Source organism: Trachypithecus francoisi, unplaced genomic scaffold, assembly GCF_009764315.1.
Source record: "Trachypithecus francoisi isolate TF-2019V2 unplaced genomic scaffold, Tfra_2.0 Lachesis_group8, whole genome shotgun sequence".
NCBI classification, from domain to species: Eukaryota; Metazoa; Chordata; class Mammalia; order Primates; family Cercopithecidae; genus Trachypithecus; species Trachypithecus francoisi.
In genome coordinates, this window is record NW_022681473.1 from 56,872,962 (window position 1) to 56,899,359 (window position 26,398).

Genomic DNA, 26,398 nt, shown 5'->3' on the forward strand with positions numbered 1-26,398 from the left:
CTCTATCGATTTTAATCACACTGTTTTTATAGTTCCATTGCAAGGTTTCAAAAACTCACCAAATAAATAAATCTGTGGATACAGTTGCCTCCTTTCTGTGAAAACCTAATCATATATATACTATTCCTTCTCAATCAGTTGTTAAGGTATAATATAGATGAGTAATTTTTATTTGATAGACTTTGGTCTTTGCTAAATTAGAATGTTCTCTTTGCTATGCAGAATTTACATATTTAAAATATACAGTTCTTATAAATGTGGTATCTGGGTGCCTTGTAGCATTCAGAATTCAGCTTCACAAGTTGATCGTAGGCTATTTCATCAAGCCATTCCCTCTACAACTCAGCTGCAAACATCTAGAGCAAGCTCCCATAGGGTTGTATTTTAAGCTAGCTATGAGCTAATTATATGGCAGTTTGTATCTTAGAATCCATGTAGAACAATATTTGGAGCATTAGGTTGAGAGATTACGACTGCTGAAATAATTTTCTGATGCTATCATGCATTGGGTTTTGACAGAGTTGCACAACAGTAATAAAAGCCTCCATTTATTAGGAGCTTAAAACATATCAGGACTTTACATACATGATACCTTATCCCTAAAACAAATATGCCATTCAGATATATATACACACCATCTATATATGTTGCGTATGTGGAGGCTGAGACCAGGTAGGTTACTAGGGAGGAATTTGAGCATTGGTCTGACAGTAAAACTTGGGTTCTTTCTGCTTTAGTGTGAGTACAAACATTTCGTTTTAAGTTTGTGTACATGAAAAATAGATGTCAAATTGTCTCAGAAGACTTCTGAGATTTTAATGTTCAATAACTGTTTAGAAACTTGGGGTCTTTAGACTCTCAAATGGTAGAACATTCATGTTCTGTTCCTTAAAATTGGTGTAGCTTTCTTGGCAATAGTACGGAATTTGGAGTAGGGGCATTTGCATGTATATATGTATAAAATAAAGAACTTAATATTTTATTGTGGAAGTTATAGTGAGAAGCATTGTTTGGTATTTTTTGTAATTTTGGCACTCATTAGAAATAAGTCATTTATTCTGTCACATTGAAACATTGACTATAGTGAACTTGTCACTAAATTCTAATATGTTCGTATGGCAGTAGATTTTGATTGATTGTACTGGCTGGAGCCTATTCTTGATACTTTTTAGCTTTACAGTTTATATTTTCAGCAGACATTGATGCCTTGTGCCCCCTCCATTGCAGAGTTTCAGTTGCTTGCTGAAGAGTTAGTGTTGAATTTGGTGGTCACTCTCTGTTCACTAAAACCTGTGGCTGATTAGGGTCAGTTCTGGCAGTGCCCACCTAAGACTATTCCATTACAGTAGTCTTTTCTTTTTGCAGCTCTTCAGAACAAGGGCCTCATGTCCCACTCCACCCCATCCATCTTTTGTGCCTATTCTTCAGTGAAAAACACTCTTATTTAACCCGAATTTTTTCTGAAAGTGCTTCTTCCTATTTCTCATCCCAGGAGAGAGACCCAACTTTGTCTCTCCTATTGTTCTCGCCTTCAAATGGAAACCACCTCCTTCCATTCATCTGGAACCACAGGCTCTGAGCCCTTGCATGTGCTCATGTCTCTACTTGGAGAACCTTTCCTTGACTTCTTCACAGGTGACTCCAACTCATTCCTTACAACTTAGAGTATTACCTGCCCCATGAAACTTCCCCTCAGCAAGTGAGTAATAATGATTTTTAAAGCAATAATATGTGTCAGACAAAGTACCAGGAACTTTACAAGTGTTATCTAGTTAGTCCTCACAACAATTACATAGGATAGTTACTGCTGGCTAGGTGTGGTGGCTCACACCTGTAATCCCAGTACTTTGGGAAGCCGAGGCAGGCAGATCACGAGGTCAGGAGATTGAGACCATCTTGGCTAACATGGTGAAACCCCCATCTCTACGAAAAATACAAAAAAATTAGTCGGGCATGGTGGCAGGTGCCTGTAGTCCCAGTTACTCGGGAGGCTGAGGCAGGAGAATGGCGTGAATCTGGGAGGTGGAGCTTGCAGTGAGCCGAGATCGTGACACTGCACTCCAGCCTGGGTGACAGATCAAGACTGTGTCTCAAAAAAAAAAAAAAAGAAAAAGAAAAAGAAAACAAGATAGTTGCTGCTGCTATCTCTGCTTTGCATACGGGGGAACTGAGCTAATAAGAGATAGGAGTGGAATTCAAACCCTGGTATCTCTCACTCTAAAAATTGTATGTGTCCCACTAGATCGTGTTACTTCCCTGGCCACTCCATCTTTTGTATCACTTTTATCCTTTGTTCATATTTGTTATCATTATCATAATCATTATGAGTGAAGCCTGTGCCTTCATAATCTCTTTATCCCTAATTCAATCCTTAGTATATCACAGGTATTAAAGTATGTGTGGATATATACATAAACTATTAGATGGCTGGATTCTCATTTGGTCTGTTCTCCTGTGGGGCCTCTGATGCTCTTTGCTGGACTCCTAACTGCCCTCTAGATACTCTTACTGATCAGATTTACAGAAAACTTGCCACTGAGTGCCTTTTCTTACTAGGTAGTTCTGGTGCCAGATGCAGTCTTCCCTTATCTTTCCCGTTTTGCTGAATTTAACAGCCATGACACATTTATTCCTCAGCTATGACATTCTAAATGCTTTTGTTCTGGCTATGAGCCTAGGATTTGTGTACTGTGGATAAGTGGCTCATCACTGGGATCGAAGGAACAGGCTCTCCCAGAAAACAAGCATTCTTACTTGAAATTATGTGGCTGGGGAGCCTGGAAGGTTATCTTATGTCTCACATGAATCTTTTTGGTCTTAGCTGTTACTTACACATTTTGTTATGAAAGAAAAACAAACTGGTTATTGTTAGTTACTCTGTCTGCAAAAATACTGATCTTTTGTTGAATATGAAGATATTGATAATAAGGTTTATTATGACCACTGCCTATAGTTGTTGGGGAGTAGGTAAGGCTAGCAGAAGCCCTTTGGGTTTGACAATATGGTCCATCACCAAAATAAATACTTACGTGTTTATATCCTTTTAGACTCCTGAAAACTAAAAATGTGGCTAGAACATAAGATGGGGATGCAGTTATAGCATCTTGTCTGATAGGGAGCCTTTCAGAATCAGATGGAAATCTAGCCTGATTGGAGTCAGGCTGGGTGTAGGGTTTTGACATTTTGCTCCAGAAGGAAAGCTACAGGATGGAGTGAGGGCTTCATTGTGGTGGAGGTGCAGTTTTTGGCCTTGGAGACTTCACAGATACATTCTGACTTCATTTACATGTCAGGTCATTGGCTGCCTTACACTGGGTACCTGCCTTGTATGTTATATTTGTAAGCTCCAAAACACTGTTTCCATCAATCAGTTAATGACTTTCAATCAATAATCCTTACTTAAGGGAGGCCTTTTGCTGGACATAAATGGCAACGTAAATAGGACATGGTTCCTGCCCTGGAGGGGCTCACAGTTCAGTGTAGTTTTTGTTGTTGTTTCTGTTTTATTAAATTAATATTATTTCTGCTAAAACTTGAAAACAGGGATTTTGGAATCTGTTGTTGGCATTTGGTTGTAGACTGTTTGGAGTTGTCAAGTTTGCAGTGATCTGGCTATAAGGGGAAAGTTGCCTGAATCCTTCAGTTGTGCTTTCATCCCTTGAACGTGATCTTGAGGATCAGAGTGCCTTTCCTCATGTGAAATGAAACATCCAAGTCAGAGTGTTACATCACCCATTTCCTCAGCTAACTACGTAATTTTCCTGGAAAGTTGCTGGCTTTGGACAGCTCCTCTCTCTCAGTACTCTTGAGAATGTTTGATGTAGAATACAGGTACTCTGACTATGGAATTTTACATTAATATATTTATTATTGAAAAAGTTTTAATTGGTGCATGATAGTCAAAGCTAGCGGACTTCCCAGATTTACTATTGAGTTCCTGATCTTATTGATCTTTTGCTTATTGGATTAAGATTCCTGAGTATGAGGAGACTTTTCTTTTCAGCTTCCTGGATGGAGCACAGCAGAGCCTTCCTGTTTGGATCCTTAGAGCAGTTTTACTTCTTCAAGAATCTGTTGGCAACACAATTTTTTGTCTGCCTTAGCTACATGTGGGCCCACTTGCTCGCTCTTAGACCTGTTCTCTGATTTCATGAAGAGGAAGGAGGGATTATTTCCTTTTTCTTACATATTTTTTCTTCTGTTTTTTATCTTCTTCTTTTCTAGGCAGGGCCACTACTTCTTAGCACATCCAGCCTTCTGGCTCATCTGCCCCCCGGCATCTTACTATGCCCCTCCCCACCCCAGGATAAATTCCAATAATGCTGATCTGTCACAGGTGGAGTTCATGTTGACTGAGGTGAATTTTAGGGCTGTAACTGGTTTGGTCTGATCTGGATCCCCATTATAATATTGAAATCTCCACAGTGGAGGTGAGGAACAATGCCACTTCCATTCCTTTAAATGTCTGCTACACCTCAGATGATCGTTGGGAGTGATTCATCTTCGTATAATTTTAGGGGTAGAAGGAACCTCAATACGTCCTAGTCTGTGCTTAAATTCCCCCATTGCTTCCCTTCTTCCAACTGACGCTCCAGCCTCTACTCAAACACTTGTAGTCACTGAGATAGTCTTTCCTTTTATCTTTGACAGCTATAAATGTCAGGAAGCCCTTTATATTAGATGGAAATTGGCACTCACTCTCTCTTCAAATCACACAGAAGTCTAATCCTGTATGCCTTATCTTCTTCAGAAATGTGAAGAGAGCTCTCACATTCCCCTTGAGATATCTCTTCTCCATGTGATCCCCTCATTTCTTTGACAACTTTTCCTATATTCCTGCCTGTTTTTCTAACTAAGTGATTTGTGATTCTGGCTCTTTTCCACAAAATCACCACCCAAAAATTTTCACTGAGTGCCTATTATGTACAAGGAAGGGCCTGTGTTGAAGAAAGGTCCTTGGCTTCCAGTTGCTTAGTTTTATATTTGTTATTTTTTTTGAGACAGAGTCTCGCTCTGTCACCCAGGCTAGAATGCAGTGGTGTGATCTCAGCTCACTGCAACCTCTGCCTCCTGGGTTCAAGCGATTTTCCCACCTCAGCTTCCTGAGTAGCTAGGACTACAGGAGCACACCACCACAACTGGCTAATTTTTGTATTTTTTGTAGAGATGGGGTTTCACCATGTTGGCCAGGCTGGTCTCGAACTCCTGACCGCAAGTGATTGCCTGCCTCTGCCTCCCAAAGTGTTGGGATTATAGGTGTGAACCACTGGGCCCGGCCAGCTTCTGGTTACTTATAATGGAGAGGGAGAAAAGACTGATATCAACAGGGAAGAATCAGGGAGAGGGTTTCCTGGTTTATCCACTGTCTCTGAACTGCAATTTCTGTTTCCCCCCCCTTTTTTTGTTTTGAGACGGAATCTAGCTCCGTTGCCAGACTGGAGTGCAGTGGCACCATCTTGGCTCCCTGCAATCTCTACCTTCTGGGTTCAAACAATTCTCCTGCCTCAGCCTCCCTAGTAGCTGGGATTACAGGTGCATGACACCACACCTGGCTAATTTTTGTATTTTTAGTAGAGATGGGTTTTCACCATGTTGGTCAGGATGGTCTCGATCTCCTGACCTCGTGATCCAGCTGCATCAGCCTTCCAAAGTGCTGGGATTGTAGGCGTGAGCCACCGCCTGACCTCTGTTCTCGCTTTTAACTGTCAGTATAGGGGCCACATTGAAGACTGTCCTTCCGTATTACAGCTTAATCAGTAAGGAACATCATGCAAATCAAAATAGAAAGGAAAAATTAAAGCAAACACCAGTCAAACATATTTTAAAATTCTGAAATAATGTAAATTTTAAATATACTGTAAATCCTTTTATAAGACAGTACAGACTCATTTTCCTAATCATGCCCTTAATGAAAATAATAAGTGCTAGTCTTCCTTAAAATATGGCAATATGAACTAGAAAACTCATTGGGCCCTTCTTTAGGCTTTGTAAACATGTTACAAAAGCAGTCAGTCATTTGGCTTGGTCTGCAGAATGTCAGACAATCCATAAGTTTTTTTTCCCCTTTACTTGAATAAAACATATTTTTGACTGAATTGACTATTTAGGTTTCTTGTAGACACAGTCTTAGTAAAGAAAACTTAAAAAATTGCTTTTGGAGAAGAAAATTGTAGCTAGTTATATCTTATAAAACCATTCTTGTGTTCATTTTCTTGAGGAAATTGCTATAAGTGTATCTTCTAGGGCCAATATGTAAGAGACCTTTTTATGATTAAATAAAAGCTCAGAGATTTTTGGTATCAGAGTTGTTTTATTGACTTGCTTTAGTTCTAAAAATAAAATGAAAACCTTTAGCCAAAGGAAGGCTCATGTGTTAGTTTAATACTGACATGATTTGAACTTATTTTATTTACTTATATTATGTCTGATTCCTATGTATGTCCAATCTTTGGAGACACAAAGAACCATTATTGTGTTAGAAGATTCTTTGGTTTTGTAATACATATTTTTATATCTAAAGTCCTGTTTAAAGATAATTACATGATTCTATAGAAAAAGAGCTATTAATCTTTGTGTTTACATAAGTTTGCAATACTTGATTAATTTTAAGCCTCTAAAATATGAGTGACATCTTTTGTCCTGTGAGATAGTAGATTTGTTTTAGTAACAAATCTTTCAGATCAATTCGCAAATGAGAAAGAAATAAATGTGAGTAAACATTTGTTCTATCTTGGTTTTTGTTTAAGCTAAAATAATTAGAATTCAGCCAGGCAAAAAGAAGTTAAATTTGAAATCTAATTCTTGTCAAGAAATTTTGCATGCAGCTATTCAACCTATTGTTTTAGAATTGCTGTGGTAAGAAAGTAGAACATTACTTTGGCAAATGTAGGGCTTGGTAGACTGGAGAGCAAAAATGAAACTTCTCAGTGAGTAATAGAAAAAATTCCTGTGCTTTATGACTATAGCTACCGAGTACTTCTAAGGCAACTGATAAATCAGAAGGCTGGAGGAGCGAGAAAGTACTCAAAAGTCTATGACAATGTCAGTGATACAATAATGACTTATTGAAAAATTGATGAAAATTAAAGGAAATGCTTTCTGAACAAAGCTAAGAAAAGAATAGCTGTTTTTAGATCTCCCAAAATCTATCTTAAAATGAAAATTTTAATATTTAAAGATTCCGTTGAAAACTTGTGAATATATATATATTTGTAAACCTTGAAGGATATTGTAAGTATGCTTTTAGGAGTACTGTTTATCATGAAGGAACTCAACTGCAGTTAAATAAAACTGTACGTTACAAATGCTTCTTACAATTTCTTATAAAAAGTACCGTAAACTCAGTATTCTTAATGTATGCAAAAAATGATGTTTTACACGTCTGACATGGGACTTCTCTACACCTGCAGAGAGAAAGCACTATTTTTCCCAAACAGAAAGCCTATTAGTTGCAGATCTACTCCACTGCTCTGAGTCATTGATGGTTATAGGTTTTATACTTAACCTGAAATGCAAAACGTTTTCTTCTAGACCTGAAGTTAAATCATTTTGCAAAGTGATACGGGTACATTCTGAATTTTCTTTGTCTTGCTACATATTCTTGAAAAACCAGGTTAAGTGTTTATAAGAGGGGTGTGTGTGTGTGTGTGTGTGTGTGTGTGTGTTTTGAGTGGCATCAGTTGCATTCTTTTCTTCCTCTGCCTGTCTGGAGGGCACTTTTAATATGCCTGTCCCCATACTCTCCATTATAAGTTTTAATCACAATAGAAATTTTTTTCCTACCACTTTGATGAAAGGTTATATTTATTGGGCTGACTTATCTATTAATTCTATTTAATAATCTTATAATACACTGTATACATTACCTGGGGTAAATGTTAAGTACAGCATTTAGGATTTTAAAATCTATTCACAAATGAGATTGACCTCTAAATCCCCCTTTTGGGGAACACTTACCATGGTTAGATTTTGGTTATTCTAAGTGAATAAAATGAACTGGATGGCTTTGCATGCTCTGAAACCATTTATATGAGAACCATCTGTTCAATAAAAGTAGGAGAGGACTTTACTATGAAACTTCCTGAGTGAAATGATAAGTGGCATGAAGAAAAGTAAAGCAAGGTAAGGGGCGGAGAGCATGGGCTTGTTTTAGATGATGTGGTTAGGAAAGCCTTTCAAATGAGCAGAAGGCTCAGTGAAGCACGGGAGCAAACTGTGTGAATGTTGGAGGGAAAAGCATCCCAGGCAGAGGAAGCAGAAGGACAAAGCCTTGAGAAGGGAGTATACTTGGCAAATTAGAGGAGCAGCAAGAGGCTACTGTATCTGAGAGAGAGGAGATATGAAAACTGAGAGGTAGTGAAGAGTCCATTTATTTGGGACCTTATAGACAAAATTCAAGAAAATTTCTTTGTCATTTCTGTTTCTTAATCTTGCTCTTTAATTATGTTTTTCTAACTTTTAGATTTGACTGCACACTTAGTATATTTTTATCCTTTCTCCTCTGATTTTAATAAAGGTTTAAGAGTATAAATTTTCTTGTAAGTGCAGCTTTGCCTGCATTCTATTAAGCTTAATGGCCATAAGTCACATGGCTACCCCAATCTGAAAGAGAAGCCCGGAAATGTAGGATGTTAATGAGCATATTGCTGCCCCAAAGAAAATCAGAATTTTGTTCGTAAGAAAGAATGGGAGGACAACTTTTAGGTAAACTACTAGCAGTATCTTTTATAAAATCCTATGGGCCTGGCAGATTTTCCTGCCAATCACAATAGATAAGGATTAGATAAAAGTCAGCACAGCTTTCTGATTAGAAAACCAACTATTTCTTTAATGAAATAAATATATTTAATTTCCTATTCTAGTCATGTTTATTGCAGTTCAAAGGATAACGGTATATTGCATATATCCCCAGCTTTATCAATCTATGACTACAAAATCTACTTTTAAAGACTATCTGAAATGGTATAGCATAAAACTATAATAATGTGCTCCCAATTACTTCTGGAAGTTTCTCAAGGTACTCCTTTATATGTACCGCAGAGTGTATTTTTCTTCCTCCTCAAATGAGATCTTTCCAACTTGCCACTATGCAGCTGCCAATGGTCCTCGTTAAGTAAAATGCTGCCATACCTATTTTAGGCTCAGGGAAAGATAGCACCCACTCATTTTTATTTTTGCTCAATATAAAAATGAGGATACTTATGAGGATACTTAAACTTTTAGGATTAGCTAGTTTTATAAAAAGTGAATTATTCACTCCTTTGTAAAGTATGTAATAGGAATTTGCTCTAATAATACATAGATTAAGGTTTAAAATTTGAAACCATAATAATGTATGTTTAACACTAATATATTAAACCTTTTAAAAAACCACAACCAACATTAAGAAATACATTTCATACTGTGATCAAGTACACACGCACACACACACTCTATACATATATATCTGTCTAATTAAAAGTTTCACAGAAATTTCCAAGGAGGTATGCTAAATACTCTATTATCTATTTGATTCTACTTTATTTTTAAAAAGTGATATCAACCCACAAAGTGGATTTCATAACCCACTACTGCAGTTTGATAAGATGCTGTTTTAGATCATGTTTTTCAGCAGTTTTGTGGTCCTATTTTGTCCTTTTCATGTCTATACAGGATGCTTCTAGTGGCTAGTTGCTAGCTTTTCTCTGATTTCCAGGATGGTAATAGGATAAGAATTTATCTAAATGGTGATTTCTTTTCTTTCTGCAGCTCTCACGTGTGAATATGTGTCTAGTGCATCCTTAACTTAAGGACTTCACCAGTTCGAAGTTACAGTTTTCACCATCAACTACCTTATCCTTTCTGTTCTGGTTTTCTTCCTCAAACAGTGGAAGGATTTTTAAAGTTGCTTTTGTTGCAGAGTTAAACAAATGGCTGATAGTGACTTAGATAAAAAATCCATAGAATGCCCTGACTGTTCATCTGCTTCTCAGAAAGATGTACTTTGTGTGTGTTCCAGCAAAACAAGGGTTCCTCCAGTTTTAGTGGTGGAAATGTCACAGACGTCAAGCATTGGTAGTGCAGAGTCTTCAATTTCACTGGAGAGGAAAAAAGAAAAAAGTGTCAACAGAGACATAACCTCTGGGAAAGATTTGGTAAATATCAAAGATTCCACATCTAAGCACAAGTTGACATCCTGTTCCCTGATGGCACTCCTAGCTTCATCCATATCCCATGAGTTCTTGTTAGTTAATTAATTGCCTTCATAACTATTAAACATTTCTTTCTCACAGAAGAGGTGAGTAAATTTGGTTAGTAACTTGTTATATTATGTTTCCAACCACTGCCCAAATTAATTATTTCTCAGGACATGAGGTAATTAAACATGTTATCCCAACTTCTTTTTTTAATGGTTTATACAGAAATGAATTGGTTTTCAAGTTGAATTAAATCTAAATTTTTGAGTATTTTCTTCAGCTGATGAAGAATGAGATTTATGGTTGTGGTTAAGTAAAGGGTAGTTATGGCTTTGTTATTTAAGTTGTGGTTGTCTAGATGGAATATGAACTATACTTAACAAAATCAGTTTGCATTAGTTACAAATAATCTGTGGCTACCCGGTTGTACTGATTTTGATGTATTCATCTTTTTAAAAAAATTTTTTTGAGATGGACTTTTGCTCTTGTTGCCTAGGCTGGAATGCAATGGCACAATCTCAGCTCACCGCAACCTCTGCCTCCTGGGTTCAAGTGATTCTCCTACCTCAGCCTCCTGAGTAGCTGGGATTACAGGCATGTGCCACCATACCCAGCTAATTTTTTGTATTTTTAGTAGAGAGGGGGTTTCTCCATGCTAGTCAGGCTGGTCTTGAACTCCGGACCTCATGGAGGACCTCCCACCTCGGCCTCCCAAAGTGCTGGGATTACAGGCATGAGCCACCGTGCCTGGCCATATTCATCTTTATATAGAATAGGCAATGTGTAAGATTGTGGTTGATACAACACAACTTTGGAGACAGAGAGCAATAAGCCTAAGAAAAGTCAGGTTCCCATTCCTCAAAATTGTACCTTCTTCATATGTTCTCCCTTGACTGTTATTTCTGATTTGTGTTACCATATAGTTACTGCTATATGGATGTCTCAGAGTGAGTTGTTACTATGTTATTTTCACTCAAAGCATATTTTTGAGTGGCCAATAATTTATGTATAAGCTATTTGAGATGGTTGTTAAATTGTGAAAGGAGAGTGATTGAGAAAGCTATAAAGTTGCTTTCTTTGATTTCAGAGAATGACTAGGTAAACTTTGATGAATCTGCTGTGCTGGTTATCATGTAGACTTTCCTGGATTCAGGGGATTGGATTGAATAACTTCTTAAGGTCTCCTTTAACCTAATGAGCCAATGAATTGCGTAGGGCTTAGAATTTGAAAAAGACAGTAAACAATCTTGTACATAGTAAACATGGCACACGTTAAGGAGTTACCAAATTATCTAAATTAGGATTCTTTGTCAACCAAGAATATTACATCTTAAAGTTGTTGTTTTTTTAATTAATTTTTTCTTTTTTTTGATCCCAGCCCTCAAGAACCTCAAATGTAGAGAGAAAAGCATCTCAACAACAGTGGGGTCGGGGCAACTTTACAGAAGGGAAAGTTCCTCACATAAGGATTGAGAATGGAGCTGCTATTGAGGTATATAGAAAGCAAATTAAGCTACTGTGAGCTTTCAGGTTTCTTTTAAGTCAATGGTTAATGGAAAAAAATGATTTAAAAATAAATCTCTAAAGAAAAGAAGTAAAGAAAAGAGGAAACATACCATTTTCAAGTATGGTAACATTTTTATTAAAGAAAATACAGATTAATTATTTTCTGTTTATGGAGGACCAAGTGGATTTTAATTAAAGTGGAGAACATTTTCATTAGATAAAATGAGGATAGTTTCATCTTCAGGTCTTGGCCATTGCTGAAAGCAATAGTGGAGTCTTTGTTTAGACCTTTTCATGATGCAGAAAAGGACTAGATGATTTTAGTTAGTTAGGCTGTTCACTTCCTTGATAGTGAGGCCAGAATCTCCCTCATGAGCTCCTCCATCTTTTCCATCCTGCTATTGGATAAATACCAGTATTATTTTTCCAGGATTCAAATTATTATATAAAATATGAATTAAATATTAGAACAATAAAAAATTAAAATGCGTGTTTTTACATTAAAGAAACTGCAGTAAGAACAACCACAAAAAGAAGAAAATTGCATTAATGTTACCATTTAAATTGCTTTGGGGCACCACAAATTGCACCCATTTAAGATGGTATACTTAATAAATGTTTATGTTCTGATTGCTCAGCTGACTGACCACTCTTCATCTCTCTCCCTCTCCTTCGGCCTCCCTAGTGCCTGATACACAAAAATATTGAAATTAGGCCAATTATTAATCCTACAGTGGTCACGTGAAAGGGAGAGTTGCATGTCTTTCTCTTTAAATCAAAAGCTAGAAATGATCAAGCCTGACGTCAAAACTTGTTTTAAAAGATATTTGGCAACTTACATGAAGTGCTTAGAAAAGCTGCCTGGCCTGAGAAACTCTGACTTGAAAAGTTTAAATTTCTCCCCTTTAATTAAAGGCCTGTACTTACAACACACACAGATAAATTTACCAAGTTTTAAATTTAGCCTTGGGCGAGGCATGATGATTCATGCCTGTTATCCCAGCATTTTGTTTTTTTTTTTACTTTTGTTATTATTATTATTATTATTATTATTATTTTATCATACTTTAAGTTCTGGGGTACATGTGCATAACGTGCAGGTTTGTTACATATGTATACTTGTGCCATGTTGGTGTGCTGCACCCATCAACTCGTCAGCACCCATCAATTCGTCATTTATATCAGGTATAACTCCCAATGCAATCCCTCCCCCCTCCCCCCTCCCCATGATAGGCCCCAGTGTGTGATGTTCCCTTCCGAGTCCAAGTGATGTCATTGTTCAGTTCCATCTATGAGTGAGAACATGCGGTGTTTGGTTTTCTGTTCTTGTGATAGTTTGCTAAGAATGATGGTTTCCAGCTGCATCCATGTCCCTACAAAGGACACAAACTCATCTTTTTTATGGCTGCATAATATTCCATGTGTATATATGCCACATTTTCTTAATCCAGTCTGTCACAGATGGACATTTGGGTTGATTCCAAGTCTTTGCTATTGTGAATAGTGCCGCACTAAACATACGTGTGCATGTGTCTTTATAGCAGCATGATTTATAATCCTTTGGGTATATACCCAGTAGTAGGATGGCTGGGTCATATGGTACATCTAGTTCTAGATCCTTGAGGAATCGCCATATTGTTTTCCATAATGGTTGAACTAGTTTACAATCACACCAACAGTGTAAAAGTGTTCCTATTTCTCCACATCCTCTCCAGCACCTGTTGTTTCCTGACTTTTGAATGATTGCCATTCTAACTGGTGTGAGATGGTATCTCATTGTGGTTTTGATTTGCATCTCTCTGATGGCCAGTGATGATGAGCATTTTTTCATGTGTCTGTTGGCTGTATGAATGTCTTCTTTTGAGAAATGTCTGTTCATATCCTTTGCCCACTTTTTGATGGGGTTGTTTGTTTTTTTCTTGTAAATTTGTTTGAGTTCTTTGTGGATTCTGGATAATAGCCCTTTGTCAGATGAGTAGATGGCAAAAATTTTCTCCCATTCTGTAGGTTTCCTGTTCACTCTGATGGTAGTTTCTTTTGCTGTGCAGAAGCTCTTTAGTTTAATTAGATCCCATTTGTCAATTTTGGCTTTTGCTGCCATTGCTTTTGGTGTTTTAGACATGAAGTCCTTGCCCATGCCTATGTCCTGAATGGTACTACCTAGGTTTTCTTCTAGGGTTTTTATGGTATTAGGTCTAACATTTAAGTCTCTAATCCATAATCTTCGTATAAGGGGTAAGGAAAGGATCCAGTTTCAGCTTTCTACTTATGGCTAGCCAATTTTCCCAGCACCATTTATTAAATAGGGAATCCTTTCCCCAATTCTTGTTTTTGTCAGGTTTGTCAAAGATCAGATGGCTGTAGATGTGTGGTATTATTTCTGAGGACTCTGTTCTGTTCCATTGGTCTATATCTCTGTTTTGGTACCAGTACCATGCTGTTTTGGTTACTGTAGCCTTGTAGTATAGTTTGAAGTCAGGTAGCGTGATGCCTCCAGCTTTGTTCTTATGACTTAGGATTGTCTTGGCAATGCGGGCTCTTGTTGGTTCCATATGAACTTTAAAGCAGTTTTTTCCAATTCTGTGAAGAAACTCATTGGTAGCTTGATGGGGATGGCATTGAATCTATAAATTGCCTTGGGCAGTATGGCCATTTTCACGATATTGATTCTTCCTATCCATGAGCATGGTATGTTCTTCCATTTGTTTGTGTCCTCTTTTATTTCACTGAGCAGTGGTTTGTAGTTCTCCTTGAAGAGGTCCTTTACATCCCTTGTAAGTTGGATTCCTAGGTATTTTATTCTCTTTGAAGCAATTGTGAATGGAAGTTCATTCATGATTTGGCTCTCTGTTTGTCTGTGACTGGTGTATAAGAATGCTTGTGATTTTTGCACATTAATTTTGTATCCTGAGACTTTGCTGAAGTTGCTTATCAGCTTAAGGAGATTTTGGGCTGAGACAATGGGGTTTTCTAAATATACAATCATGTCATCTGCAAACAGGGACAATTTGACTTCTTCTTTTCCTAACTGGATACCCTTGATTTCTTTCTCTTGCCTGATTGCCCTAGCCAGAACTTCCAACACTATGTTGAATAGGAGTGGTGAGAGAGGGCATCCCTGTCTTGTGCCAGTTTTCAAAGGGAATTTTTCCAGTTTTTGCCCATTCAGTATGATATGGCTGTGGGTTGTCATAAATAGCTCTTATATTTTGAGATATGTTCCATCAATACCGAATTTATTGAGCGTTTTTAGCATGAAGGGCTGTTGAATTTTGTCAAAAGCCTTTTCTGCATCTATTGAAATAATCATGTGGTTCTTGTCTTTGGTTCTGTTTATATGCTGGATTACGTTTATTGATTTGCCAATGTTGAACCAGCCTTGCATCCCAGGGATGAAGCCCACTTGATCATGGTGGATAAGCTTTTTGATGTGCTGCTGAATCCGGTTTGCCAGTATTTTATTGAGGATTTTTGCATCGCTGTTCATCAGGGATATTGGTCTAAAATTCTCTTTTTTTGTTGTGTCTCTGCCAGGCTTTGGTATCAGGATGATGTTGGCCTCATAAAATGAGTTAGGGAGGATTCCCTCTTTTTCAGTTGATTGGAATAGTTTCAGAAGGAATGGTACCAGCTCCTCCTTGTACCTCTGGTAGAATTCAGCTGTGAATCCATCTGGTCCTGGACTTTTATTGGTTGGTAGGCTATTAATTATTGCCTCAATTTCAGAGCCTGCTATTGGTCTATTCAGGATTCAACTTCTTCCTGGTTTAGTCTTGGAAGAGTGTAAGTGTCCAGGAAATTATCCATTTCTTCTAGATTTTCTAGTTGATTTGCATAGAGGTGTTTATAGTATTCTCTGATGGTAGTTTGTATTTCTGTGCGGTCGGTGGTGATATCCTCTTTATCATTTTTTATTGCGTCTATTTGATTCTTCTCTCTTTTCTTCTTTATTAGTCTTGCTAGCGGTCTGTCAATTTTGTTGATTTTTTGAAAAAACCAACTCCTGGATTCATTGATTTTTTGGAGGGTTTTTTGTGTCTCTATCTCCTTCAGTTCTCCTCTGATCTTCGTTATTTCTTGCCTTCTGCTAGCTTTTGAATGTGTTTGCTCTTGCTTCTCCAGTTCTTTTAATTGTGATGTTAGAGTGTCAATTTTAGATCTTTCCAGCTTTCTCTTGTGGGCATTTAGTGCTATAAATTTCCCTCTACACACTGCTTTAAATGTGTCCCAGAGATTCTGGTGTGTTGTATCTTTATTCTCATTGGTTTCAAAGAACATCTTTATTTCTGCCTTCATTTCGTTATGTACCCAGTAGTCATTCAGGAGCAGTTTGTTCAGTTTCCATGTAGTTGAGCGGTTTTGATTGAGTTTCTTAGTCCTGAGTTCTAGTTTGATTGCACTGTGGTCTGAGAGACAGTTTTGTTATAATTTCTTTCTTTTACATTTGCTAAGGAGTGCTTTACTTCCAATTATGTGGTCAATTTTGGAATAAGTGTGATGTGGTGCTGAGAAGAATGTATATTCTGTTGATTTGGGGTGGAGAGTTCTATAGATGTCTATTAGGTCCGCTTGGTGCAGAGATGAGTTCAATTCCTGGATATCCTTGTTAACTTTCTGTCTCGTTGATCTGTCTAATGTTGACAGTGGAGTGTTGAAATCTCCCATTATTATTGTATGGGAGTCTAAGTCTCTTTGTAAGTCTCTAAGGACTTGCTTTATGAATTTGGGTGCTCCTGTATTGGGTGCATATATACTTAGGATAGTTAGCTCTTCCTGTTGAATTGATCCCTTTACCATTATGTAATGGCCTTCTTTGTCTCTTTTGATCTTTGATGGTTTAAAGTCTATTTTATCAGAGACTAGTATTGCAACCCCTGCTTTTTTTTTTCTCCATTTGCTTGGTAGATCTTCCTCCATCCCTTTATTTTGAGCCTATGTATGTCTCTGCATGTGAGATGGGTCTCCTGAATACAGCAGACTGATGGGTCTTGACTCTTTATCCAGTTTGCCAGTCTGTGTCTTTTAATTGGAGCATTTAGTCCATTAACATTTAAGGTAATATTGTTATGTGTGAACTTGATCCTGTCATTATGATATTAACTGGTTATTTTGCTCATTAGTTGATGCAGTTTCTTCCTAGCCTCGATGGTCTTTACATTTTGGCATGTTTTTGCAATGGCTGGTACGGTTGTTCCTTTCCATGTTTAGGGCTTCCTTCAGGGTCTCTTGTAAGGCAGGCCTGGTGGTGACAAAATCTCTAAGCATTTGCTTATCTGTAAAGGATTTTATTTCTCCTTCACTGATGAAACTTAGTTTGGCTGGATATGAAATTCTGGGTTGAAAATTCTTTTCTTTAAGAACATTGAATATTGGCCCCCACTCTCTTCTGGCTTGTAGAGTTTCTGCCGAGAGATCTGCTGTTAGTCTGGTGGGCTTCCCTTTGTGGGTAACCCGACCTTTCTCTCTGGCTGCCCTTAAGATTTTTTCCTTCATTTCAACTTTGGTGAATCTGGCAATTATGTGTCTTGGAGTTGCTCTTCTCGAGGAGTATCTTTGTGGTGTTCTCTGTATTTCCTGAATTTGAATGTTGGCCTGCCCTACTAGGTTGGGGAAGTTCTCCTGGATGATATCCTGAAGAGTGTTTTCCAACTTGGTTCCATTTTCCCCCTCACTTTCAGGCACCCCAATCAGAGGTAGATTTGGTCTTTTTACATAATCCCATACTTCTTGCAGGCTTTGTTCATTTCTTTTTCTTCTTTTTTCTTTTGGTTTCTCTTCTCGCTTCATTTCATTCATTTGATCCTCAATCGCTGATACTCTTTCTTCCAGTTGATGGAGTCGGTTACTGAAGCTTGTGGATTTGTCAAGTAGTTCTCGTGTCATGGTTTTCATCTCTGTCATTTCATTTATGACCTTCTCTGCATTAATTATTCTAGCTATCAATTCTTCCACTTTTTTTTCAAGATTTTTAGTTTCTTTGCGCTGGGCACGTAATTCCTCCTTTAGCTCTGAGAAGTTTGATGGACTGAAGCCTTCTTCTCTCATTTCGTCAAAGTCACTCTCTGACCAGCTTTGATTCGTTGCTGTTGATGAGCTGCGCTCCTTTGCAGGGGGAGATGTGCTCTTATTTCTTGAATTTCCAGCCTTTCTGCCCTGCTTCTTCCCCATCTTCGTGGTTTTATCTCCCTGTGGTCTTTGATGATGGTGACATACTGATGGGGTTTTGGTATAGGTGTTCTTCCTGTTTGATAATTTTCCTTCTAATAGTCAGGACCCTCAGCTGTAGGTCTGTTGGAGATTGCTTGAGGTCCATTCCAGATCCTGTTTTCCTGGGTATCAGCAGCAGAGTTTGCAGAAGATAGAATATTGCTGACCAGCGATTGTACCTGTCTGATTCTTACTTTGGAAGCTTCCTCTCAGGGGTGTACTCCACCCTGTGAGGTGTCGGGTGTCAGACTGCCCCTAGTGGGGGATGTCTCCCAGTTAGGCTACTCGGGTCAGGGACCCACTTGAGTAGGCACTCTGTCCTCAGATCTCACCCTCTGTGTTGGGAGATCCACTGCTCTCTTCAAAGCTGTCAGACAGAGTCGTTCGCGTCTGCATAGGCCTCTGCTGCTTCCCCTGTTGTTATTTAGCTGTGCCCTGTCCCCAGAGGTGGAGTCTACAGAGACAGGCAGGTTTCCTTGAGCTGCTGTGAGCTCCACCCAGTTCCAGCTTCCCAGCGGCTTTGTTTACCTACTTAAGCCACAGCAATGGCGGGCGCCCTTCCCCCAGCCTCGCTGCTGCCGTTTCCGTTAGATCGCAGACTGCTGTGCTAGCAATGAGGGAGGCTCCGTGAGCGTGGGACCCTTCCGGCCAGGTGTGGGTATACTCTCCTGGTGTGCCCGTTTGCTTAAAGCGCAGTATTGGGGTGGGAATTACCCAATTTTCCGGGTGTTGTGTGTCTCCTCAGTTCCTCTGGCTAGGAAATGGGATTCCCTTCCCCCCTGTGCTTCCCAGGTGAGGCAATGCCTTGCCCTGCTTCAGCTCTCGTTCGTTGGTCTGCAGCAGCTGACCAGCACCAATTGTCCGGCACTCCCCAGTGAGATGACCCCAGTACCTCAGTTGAAAATGCAGAAATCACCGGTCTTCTGTGTCGCTTGCGCTGGGAGTTGGAGACTGGAGCTGTTCCTATTCGGCCATCTTGCTCCGCCCCTTATCCCAGCATTTTGAAAGCCTGAGGAAGGAGGATCACTTGAGGCCAAGAGTTTGAGACCAGACTGGGCAACACAGCAAAACTCCTTCTCTACAAAATTTTTTTAAAAAATTAGCAGGGTATAGTGGCATGCAACTGTAGTCCTGGCTACTGCGGGGATGCTGAGATGTGAGTATCACTTGAGCGCAGAAGTTTGAAGCTGCAGTGAGCTATGATCATACTGCTGCATTCTAGCCTGGGTGACAGAGTGAGACCTTGTCTCCAAAAACAATAAAATAAATAAATAACAAATTTAGTTTTAAGAGCTTTTATAAAAGCAAATTGTGTTCATTGTGAAAAATTAGGCAAATATAAGTATGGAGAAAATAAAAATCATCAACCAGATATAACCAATTTAAAAATTATTACTTTCACTTTTTCTATGCATGTACTAGTTTTGTTTTATTTTTCTTTAACATTTTTCCTGTTTTAAATTAGGGGATATTTCAAATATATATACGTATTTTAAAGAAGTAACCTTAACCTGGTGTAGCTGAAGTTGAAGCTTCTATTCCCCCATAAAATAGGCTCATTTTAAATATTTTAAACATTTCAGAAGAGTATAAAGAAGGAAATTACAATCATCCACAATTCTATTACCCTTACATAACTACTTTTAATATTTAGATGAACATTTTCCCAGATATCCATGTAAGCACCTCTGCATACATACATTTTCATAATGAAATCATATCTTATGTGCTTTTCACACTGCACACTATGTCATGGACTTCTTCTGTGTCAATAAAAATAGATCTACATTATCATTTTAATAATATCCTTACACAATTATTAGAAATATTAAACTATTTTCTCCTTCATCACCATGTGTTAATATCAAAGCAGTTAGTTGAACAAAGTGATTAGTTTATAAAAAACTAGTTGGCCATTTCTCATTTTAGAATTCCTATTTAAACAGTATTGAAATACTGTCTTCAAATTGTGGTTCCATTTAGAGAGAAAATGAAAGTTTAACTTTTAAAGGACAAGAAAAATTGGGGAAATGGTTATGAAGAGATTATTTTGTAAATGAGAAAAGGGTAAATGACCATTTTAGTTGAGATTTAACTCACTTTATAAGATATAAGCATACTTCATCATATTGTGCTTTGATTTATTGCCCTCTGCAGATCTTGCATCTTTTACAAATTTGAAGGTTTGGCAACTGCGTCAAGCAAGTCTGTTGGTGCCATTTTTCCAAAAGCATATGCTCATTTTGTGCCTTTGTGTCACATTTTGGTAATTCTCACAGTATTTCTAACTTTTTCTTCATTATTGTATCTGTTGTGATCTGTGATCTGTGATTTTTGATGTTACTATTGTACTTGTTTGGGGGTGTCACAAATTGCACCCATATAAGATGGCATACTTAATAAGTGTTGTGTGCATTCTGATTGCTCCAGTGACTGACCATTCTTCCATCTCTCTCCCTCTCCTTGGCCCTTCCTAGTCCCTGAGAGACAATATTAAAGTCAGGACAATTAATAACCCTGCAGTGTTTCAAGTGAAAGGAAGAGTTACATGTCTTTCACTTTAAATCAAAAGCCAGAAATGATTAGGTCTAATGAGGAGGGCATGTTGAAGGCCAAGATAGGCTAAAAGCTAGTCCTCTTGCACCAGTTAACCAAGTTTTTAATGCAAAAGAAAAGTTGTTGAATGAAATTAAAAGTGCTATTCCAGTGAATACATGACTGATAAGCAAAACAGCTTTGTTGCTGATATGGAGAAAGTTTGAGTGATTTGGAAGAAGATCAAACCAAGCACAACATTCCCTTAAGCCAAAGCCTAATCCAGAGCAAGTCCCTAACTCTTTTCAGTTTTGTGAAGGGGAGAGAAGTGAGGATGTTGTAAGAGAAAAGCTTGAAGCCAGCACAGGTTGGTTCAGGAGGTTTAAGGAAAGTAGCTGTCTGTATAACATACAAGTGCAAGGTGGAAGTAGCCAGTGCTGATGTAGACGCTGCAGCAAGTTATCCAGAAGATCTAGCTAAGACCATTGATAGAAGGTGGCTACACTAAACAACTGATTTAAGCCTTATATGGGAAGAAGATGCTAACTAATCCTTTCATAGCTAGAGAGGAGAAATCAATGTTTGGCTTCACAGCCCCAAAGGATAGGCTAACTCTCCTGTTAGTGGCTAGTGAAGCTGGTGACTTTAAGTTGAAGCCAGTGCTCATTTAACATTTTGAAATTCCTAGGGCCTTAAGAATTTATGCTAAATTTACTCTGTGCTCTTTAAATAGAACAACAAAGCCTGAATGATAGCACCTTTGCTTACAGCATGATTTACTGAAATTTTAAGCCCACGTTTGAGACCTACTGCTCAGAAAAAAAGTCTCCTTTCCAAATATTACTGCTCATTGACAATGCACCTGGTCACCCAAAAGCTCTAATGGAGATGTACAAGATCGATGTTGTTTTCATGGCTGCTAACACAACATTCATTCTGTAGCCCATGGATCAAAGTGATTTATGTTTTGTAGCCTTATTATTTAGGAGATAAATTTAATAAGGTTATATCTACTACAGATAGTGATGGATCTGGGCAGATTAAGTTGAAAACCTTTTGGAAAGGATTCATCATGGTAGAAGCCATTAAGAACATTTGGGATTCATGAGAGAAGGTCAAAATATCAACATTAATGGAGTCTGGTAAACATTGATTCCTACCCGCATGGATGACTGAAGGGTTCAAGTCTTAAGTGGATAAAGTAACTATAGATGTAATGGAAACAACAAGAGAACTAGAAGTAGAGCCTGAAGATGGGACTTTTTGCAATCTTATGATAAAACATGAATGAGTGAAGAATTGCTTCTTATGGATGAGCAAAGAAAGTGATTTCTTGAGATGGAATATACTCTGGGTGAAGATGCTGTGAACATTTTTGAAATGACAACAAAATTGAAAATATTACATAAACAGTTGATAAAGCAGTGGCGGGGTTTGAGAGCACTGGTTTCAGTTTTGAAAGAAGTTCTGCTGTGAGTAAAATGCTATCAAGCAGCATCACATGCTACAGAGAAATATTTTATGAGAGGAAGAGTCAATTGATGCACCAAACTTCATGGTTGTCTTATTTTTAGAAATTGCCACAGCCATTCCAGTCTTCAACCATCACTACCCTAATCAGTCATCGGTCATCTACATGGAGGCAGGACCTTCCACCAGCAAAGAAATTACAACTGCATTGTTGTTTGTTAGCATTTCTTTTGCAATACAGCATTTTAAAATTTTGTGTACATTTTTAGACATAATGCTATTGCAGTTAATAGATTATAATATAGTGTAAACATAACTTTTATATGCTTTATTGAAATTTTTGCTTTATGGTGGTGGTCTGGACCTGAATACACAATATCTCTGAGGTATCTCTATATATAATTGAGAGTTGGATATAAATATAAAAATAAAATTATGTTTTGTACCATTTTATAATTATCTAAGTTTTCTTACTTTAATTCTATTATGTGCTATTAAGTGGTATCAAGGAAGAGAGAGGAGCTAGGCTTTTTTAAAGAGATACAAAAGAAACAGCTCCTTTAGGAACTTTTAGACTGTCTTGGAAGAAAAAAAATGAACCAAAAGGTTTGTAAACAAAAAAGCAATAATATTGTTTGAGGACCAATGCATAAATGGTGATAGGAGTAAAAATAACAGAACAGACACAATTGTGTGAAACAAGGAAACTCTTCATGAAGGAGGTGAGTAATCAGTTGGGCATTGAATTTTCTGTTACAAAAGAAAGGAATGTGCGCATTAGAAAATACAAACACAAGCCTCTCATTTACCTGTTGCGTGGTGATATGGTTTGGTTTTGTGTCCCCACCCAAATCTCATCTTGTAGCTCCTGTAATTCCCACTTGTTATGGGAGGGACCCTGTGGGAGATGATTGAATCATGGGGGCAGGTTTTTCTCGTGTTGTTCTCATGATAGTGACTGGATCTCATAAAATCTGATGGTTTTAAAAATGGGAGTTTCTCTGCACAAACCCTCTCCTTGCCTGCTTCCATCCATGTAAGACGTGACTTGCTCCTCCTTGCCTTCTGCCATGATTGTGAGGCCTCCCCAGCCATGTGGAACTCTAAGTCCAATGAACCTTTTTATTTTGTAAATTGCCCAGTCTCAGGTATGTCTTTATCAGCGATGTGAAAATGGATAAATACAGTAAATTGGTACCAGGAGTGGGGTGCTGCCAAAAATATACCCACAAACGTAGAAGTGACTTTTTTTTTTTTTTTTTTTTTTGAGATGGAGTCTTGCTCTGTCGCCAGGCTGGAGTGCAGTGGTGCAGTCTCAGCTCACTGTAACCTTCCCCTCCTGGGCTCAAGCTATTCTCATGCTTCAGCCTCTCGAGTAGCTGGGATTACAGGCACAGGCCACCACACCCAGCTGATTTTTGTATTTTTAGTAGAGATGGGGTTTCACCATGTTGGCCAGGATGGTCTCAATCTCCTGATCTCATAATCTGCCTGCCTTGGCCTCCCAAATACTGGGATTACAGGCATGAGCCACCACACCCGGCCGGAAGTGACTTTGGAACTGGGTAACAGGCAGAGGTTGGAACAATTTGGAGGGCTCAGAACAAGACAGGAAAATGTGGGACAGTTTGGAACTCTCTGGAGACTTGTTGAATGTCTTTGACCAAAATGCTGGTAATGATATGGATGATGAAATTCAGGCTGAGGTGGTTTCAGATGGAGATGAGGAACTTGTTGGGAACTGGAGTAAAGGTGACTCTTGTTGTGTTTTACTAAAGTGACTGGCAGCATTTTGCACCTGCACTAGAGATTTGTGGAACTTTAAACTTGAGAGAGATGATTTAGGGTATCCGGTGGAAGAACTTTCTAAGCAGCATAGCATTGTAGAAATAAGTTGGGTGCTGTTAAAGACATTCAGTTTTATAAGAGAAGCATAGCATAAAAATTTGGAAAACTTGCAGCCTGCGATAGAAAATGCAATAGAAAAGAAAATCCCATTTTCTGAGGAGAAATTCAAGCTGGCTGCAGAAATTTGCATAAGTAACCAGGAGCCAAATGTTAATCCCCGAGATAATGAGAAAAATGTCTCCAGGGCATGTCAGAGGTCTTCACAGCAGCCCCTCCCATTACCCAGAGTACTAGGAGGAAAAAGTGGTTTCATGGGCTGGGCCCAGGATTCCCATGCTGTGTGCAGCCTGGGGACTTGGTGCCCTGCATCCTAGCCACTCCAGCCATGGCTGAAAGGGCCCAACATAGAACTTGGGCTGTGGCCTCAGAGGCTACAAGCCTCAAGCCTTGGCTGCTTTCATGTGGTGTTAAGTCTGCGAGTGCACAGAAGTCAAGAATTAGGGTTTGGGAACCTCCACCTAGATTTCAGAAGATACATAGAAATGCCCAGGCAGAAGTTTGCCACAAGAGCAGGATCCTCAGGGAGAACCTCTTCTAGGGAAGTGCAGAAGGGAAATATGGGGTGGGAGCCTCCACACAGATTCCCTACTGGGGCACTGCCTAGTGGAGCTGTGAGAAGAGGGCTACCATTCTCCAGACGCCAGAATAGTAGATCCACCGACAGCTTGCACCATACACCTGGAAAGGCCACAGACACTCAATGTCAGCCTGTGAAAACAGCCAGGAGGGAGGCTGTACCCTGCAAAGCTACAGGGACAGAGCTGCCCAAGAAGGGAACCTACTTCTTGCTTCAGCGTGACCTGGATGTGAGACATGGAGTCAAAGGAGATCATTTTGGAGCTTTAAGATTTGACTGCCCCACTGGATTTCGGACTTGCATGGGGCCTGTAGCATTTTTGTTTTGGCCAATTTCTCCAATTTGTAATGGCTATTATTTACCCAATGCCTATACCCCCATTGTATCTAGGAAGTAACTAACTTGCTTTTGATTTTACAGGCTCATAGGCAGAAGGGACTTACCTTGTCTTAGATGTGGACTTTTGAATTAATGCTGAAATGAGTTGAGACTTTGGGGGACTGTTGGGAAGGCATGATTGGTTTTGAAATGTGAAGTTATGAGGTTTGGGAAGGGCCAGAGTTGGAATGATATGGTTTGGCTCTGTGTCCCCACCCAAATTTCATCTTGTAGCTCCCATAATTCCCATGTGTCATGGGAGGGAACCAGGGGGAGATGATTGAATCACGGGGGCGGGTCTTTTCCATGTTGTTTTCATGATAGTGAATGGGTCTCACGAGAGCTGATGGTTTTAAAAACGGGAGTTTCTGTGTACAAGCCCTCTCCTTGCGTACTTCCATCCATGTAAGATGTGACTTGCTCCTCCTTGCCTTCTGCCATGATTGTGAAGCCTCCCCAGTCATGTGGAACTATAAGTCCAATAAACCTTTCTTTTGTAAATTGCCCAGTGTCAGGTATGTCTTTATCAGCATTATGAAAACGGACTGATACACATGGTGAATGTGAAAGTGATCACAGAGAGAGAGAGAGAGTGGCATTTTGAGAGTGGCATTTCTATGGAAGGCTTTGACTAGCTGATCCAACCAGGGCATTACCTAGTGGCATTAGTTCAGCTCCTCTCCCATGTTCTGGTTCCTATGCATGATGGGTCTAGAAACTGAGTTGATTTGAATCAGGGAGACTGACTCCCCCAGAACCAAATTTACAAGAAATGAAAGTGTAAATTAGTTAGCTGTTTATTATTTACAGTGCAAACCAAAATGGTGGTGTTGGCAAAACCAATGTATTCTTTCTTTGTAGGTGGAAGTTAAATGATAAGAGGATGGATTCTTGGTTTGGTTGATGGTTTCATGAGTAGTGGTTATTTTTTTCCTCAGTGCTGATCTGTGTTGAAATTTTTGTCACATATTGCTTTTTCTAAAACAAAAGGAATAAAACAAAAGTGATTTTTAATAAGATAAAGGGAAAGCATTAGCTGTTAAATAAGGAAACATTTGTTCAGTAGTTACTATGTGTTGATTTTGTAGTATAGCTCTCAGAGATTTGGGATTTTTTGGCGTGAGTGTATTTTATATCTGCACACACTTATGTATATATATTAGTACTCCATTTCTCCTTTTTCTTATGAAGATATTTCATTAATATATTATAGTTTGAAAGAGATTCATTTTTATACTTTTGAGTTTTTCTGCATTTCACCATTAGGATTTTTATGGTTTTTCCTCCAAAGGACACTTAATAAAATTCATCAACACTTATTTTTGGTTAAGATGTGTTTATTAATATTGGAGAAAATATGTAGTGTCTTCTATTTGATTTTAACTTGGAGCAGAATCTCTTTTCCCTTGGGTAAGTATCTGTCAGTATTATATGTTCTTTTTTTTTTTTTTTTGAGGCAGAGTCTCACTCTGTCACCCAGGCTGGAGTGCAGCGGCGCCATCTCGGCTCACTGCAAGCTCCGCCTCACAGGTTCTTGCCATTCTCCTGCCTCAGCCTCCCAAATAGCTGGGATTACAGGTGCCTGCAACCACGCCCGGCTAATTATTTGTATTTTTAGTAGAGATGGGGTTTCACCGCTTTA

The 26,398-nt window shown here is 38.7% G+C and overlaps 1 protein-coding gene across 10 annotated transcripts in view; it reads left to right on the plus strand.

The window, feature by feature from the left end:
• Positions 1-26,398, plus strand: part of STK33 (serine/threonine kinase 33) — a 247,396-nt gene that overhangs the window by 140,353 nt on the left and 80,645 nt on the right. For 5 of the 10 annotated variants that reach the window (XM_033205712.1, XM_033205718.1, XM_033205715.1 and 2 more), the window contains exons 3-4: positions 9,748-10,133; positions 11,554-11,667. The exons of 2 other annotated variants lie outside the window; for them this stretch is intronic. In XM_033205712.1, the coding sequence (XP_033061603.1) occupies positions 9,909-10,133; positions 11,554-11,667 (339 nt within the window). In that variant the 5' untranslated portion in view covers positions 9,748-9,908. The remainder of the gene's footprint in view (positions 1-9,747; positions 10,134-11,553; positions 11,668-26,398) is intronic. 3 more of the 10 variants (XM_033205720.1, XM_033205717.1, XM_033205719.1) reach the window with 1 other exon arrangement.